This window comes from Arachis ipaensis, chromosome B07 (assembly GCF_000816755.2).
Source record: "Arachis ipaensis cultivar K30076 chromosome B07, Araip1.1, whole genome shotgun sequence".
In the NCBI taxonomy this organism is placed as follows: Eukaryota; Viridiplantae; Streptophyta; class Magnoliopsida; order Fabales; family Fabaceae; genus Arachis; species Arachis ipaensis.
This window is the reverse complement of record NC_029791.2, coordinates 117,898,407-117,901,406: the sequence shown is the minus strand read 5'-3', so window position 1 is coordinate 117,901,406 and position 3,000 is coordinate 117,898,407. Positions and strand designations below refer to the sequence as shown.

Below are 3,000 nucleotides of genomic sequence, written 5' to 3'. Positions count from 1 at the left end.
ACTAAGATAGCATATTACAATACAGCTGTTTAAAGAAAAAAAAAGGTTATTCTAACAAGATAGCACACTGCATTTCAATCACTATATGTATGTAACAAGAGTTATTAAGCAACCAAATGGGAAAAAAATTGGAAGGAGCTATCAACTTAGCAAGTTAAGTAATATTTTTTTGTTAGAGTAATTGGATAGATGCCAAGAAAAAAAAAGGAAAGGAACAGAGACACAAGACTATTATTAGTATCTATAACATAGCTTTCAATGCAGAATTTGTAACACAATCTTAAAAGTTGTAAAAGCTTATACCAAGATGGATAAATTTTTGTATTTTATGTGAAGAAAATTGAGCTTAAATACGTACAGACTGAATCCCTCTTAACACATAGTAAATCAATCAGAAAACTGAAGTGAAAATCTACTGCCTGTACATTTAAATATCGAGGAGTACTAGAGAGCCAGCAGCTTTTGTGTTTTGTAACCATCAATTGGCCATCAATAGTGTTTTTAATAGTGTGAGATTACATCTAATGGTAAGAGATCATTCACTTTTTCTTTTTTATGATTAAGTGCTGGCTACAAAACACAAAAATTGCTGGCTCCTAAACTTTCTCTTTTAATATCAATGAAAGAATATTGTAGAGAATACATAAAAATTGAAAATTTCAAAGTGAAGTTTCACATGTCAAATCTCATTGAAATGTGATATTCTGTTTAAACAATACACCAAGTATTACATTGTTTCTACCAATCACAGCAGAGAACAAAAGGCAATTTTATTATGTAAACTCTTTACAATCATCTAAACAGAGGGGTTAGTGCTGAGGGAAAAAAACCAATAAGTTAATGATAGATCACTCAAAGCAGAAGAAATTTTTTAACATATATAGAAGATGAAAAATAAAGCAGATAATCTAAGAATATTACTCTCAGACTAAACCAAAAGATATGTTGGATTAACAAGGTCCTAAATTCCATTTTCACTTTTCAGGTGTATGAGTTTTATCCCCTTCATATTCGGAAAGAAAATCATAATCCAAAGCAAAATAAAACTTAAGTTTCTTGAAGCTTAATTCCACTCAACTTGCAAACCCTGTGCTTTATTTACAACAAAATCACACGTCTGAGTTGTTCACTTGAATGTTCGTTCCCGATTCTCTTTCTTTGTTGTTTGACTCATTTGTGATTCTAATATTTAGCAACATCAAGTTGTTCAAAACATTCATGGCGAACTTGATGTTTTGCAAAAAGGCTCAACTGGTAAAAAGACAAGCTTTTAGATATGAAAATGATCTAAACTTCAAAACATCTCCACAAGACCGGACTATTGGAAACAAGACAGTGATTAGTGATTCCCTAAGCATTGATAAATTCAAATTTCACCATCCATAGACAAAAGTCACAGTTGATTGGAACCTGATGCATAATGCATACTACTTGTTAGTTTTTCATTAATCACAATGCAATCAAAACTAACAGGAATAGCTTGGTACAAAGCATAAGAGAATAGTTACGTACCATTTTCCTTCTTCTTCTTATCCTTAATGTCACTTGGGAGTGGCAAGAGACTCTCTGTATACATAGCATCGGTTACACTGAGACAATGCGCAAAACAAAGATATTTAACACGTGGGAGTAACTGTCCTCCCACATTATATATGAGAAACTTTTTCTTTTCTTCTTTATCCAAAATAAATTGTTCTCCAATAATATCACCATTATTGGATAAGCACAAAGGCCGGAAGTTTCCACAAGGAATCCTATAGCCCTTGCCCTTACAACAAGAAACAATACGGGGCTAGGATATTTCTTTGCTGGATCCAGTCAGTGGATTCCATAGCATAAGAAAATTTTACCGTCGACGTAAGAGAACAAAGCCTCTGCAGGATTTCATCTTAAAGGGGAAGACACCCTTTTCACTTGTAATGCATCACTGTTGTCACTAAATAGTGCGTCTAAGTAAACGAAGCATGGCACACTGCCTTTTGGTATGAAGATGAGTGCGTTGGAGGAAGCGGGAGAGTGGTGAAAATGTAGTTCCGCAAAGTGTGGATCGGTGAGAGAGTACCAGAGCTTCAAAACGCACCTGAGGCGAGCGAGATGTTAGGTCGGCACTCTCAGTAAGATTCTGTGAATCAACTCAACAGGGAGGATGTCATCCATGCAGTCGTGCTACTTGTCCATGCTCATGCCTCTTTGGCTTTGTTCTTCTCTTTAGGGTTAAAACTTAAAACTTAAAACACAAGGGATTATTAGTTAAAACTTAAAAGAGTAACCTAACAATTAGGTCTTTTTGAAGATTTTGAATTTGCACTAATTAATTCCTAAAAAAAAAACCAATTTAGTCTTCTAGGATCGTAAACACATGATATCTTTTTATTAATTCATCAATTAAAACTTAATGATAGTGTTTATATGTACTGGTAATTATTCTGGCATATCTACCTATAAAGGATAGTCATGTAGATAATAATTTTTGAAATGAAACTTCACTGTTTTGATAGAATTTGTGATAAATAGAGGTATATGAAAACTGAAAAGATAATAAATGTTTTATTATCTAGAACTCATCATTTTTCTGTTCATGTAACAATAACGAGATATGCATCACTGTAAATAATAAAATACATAGAAAATTCAGTTTTGTTTTACATTGTTTATAAACAGAAAGACATACATGTTTACCATTTATTATTTTAGAAGACCTAATTGATATTTTTCTTTTTTCAAGGATTAATTAGTCTAAAGTCAATATCTTCGAAAATCTAATTATCACTTTACTCTAGGTAAAAGTTTTCTAGGATATTTATAGTTTTCTATGAATTTTAGGATTTTTTAGGATTTTCTAGAATTTTTAAGAATTTTTTATAGTTTTTTAGGATTTTTTAAATTTTTTAGAATTTTCTAAAATTTTTAGGAATTTTTAGAATTTTTTAGGATTTTTAAGATTTTCTAGATATATACTCTAAAACTTATAAAGCATTAACTCCAAATTGTTATTTTGTA

At 31.4% G+C, this 3,000-nt stretch overlaps 1 protein-coding gene across 1 annotated transcript in view; it reads right to left on the bottom strand.

Moving 5' to 3' along the window:
* LOC110265143 overlaps positions 1,127-3,000 on the bottom strand; it is a gene marked incomplete at its 5' end in the record, with an annotated part of 4,174 nt that continues 2,300 nt past the window's right edge. The window contains 2 exon segments of the mRNA XM_021107965.1: positions 1,127-1,182; positions 1,513-1,566. Of these exon segments, the coding sequence (XP_020963624.1) occupies positions 1,127-1,182; positions 1,513-1,566 (110 nt within the window).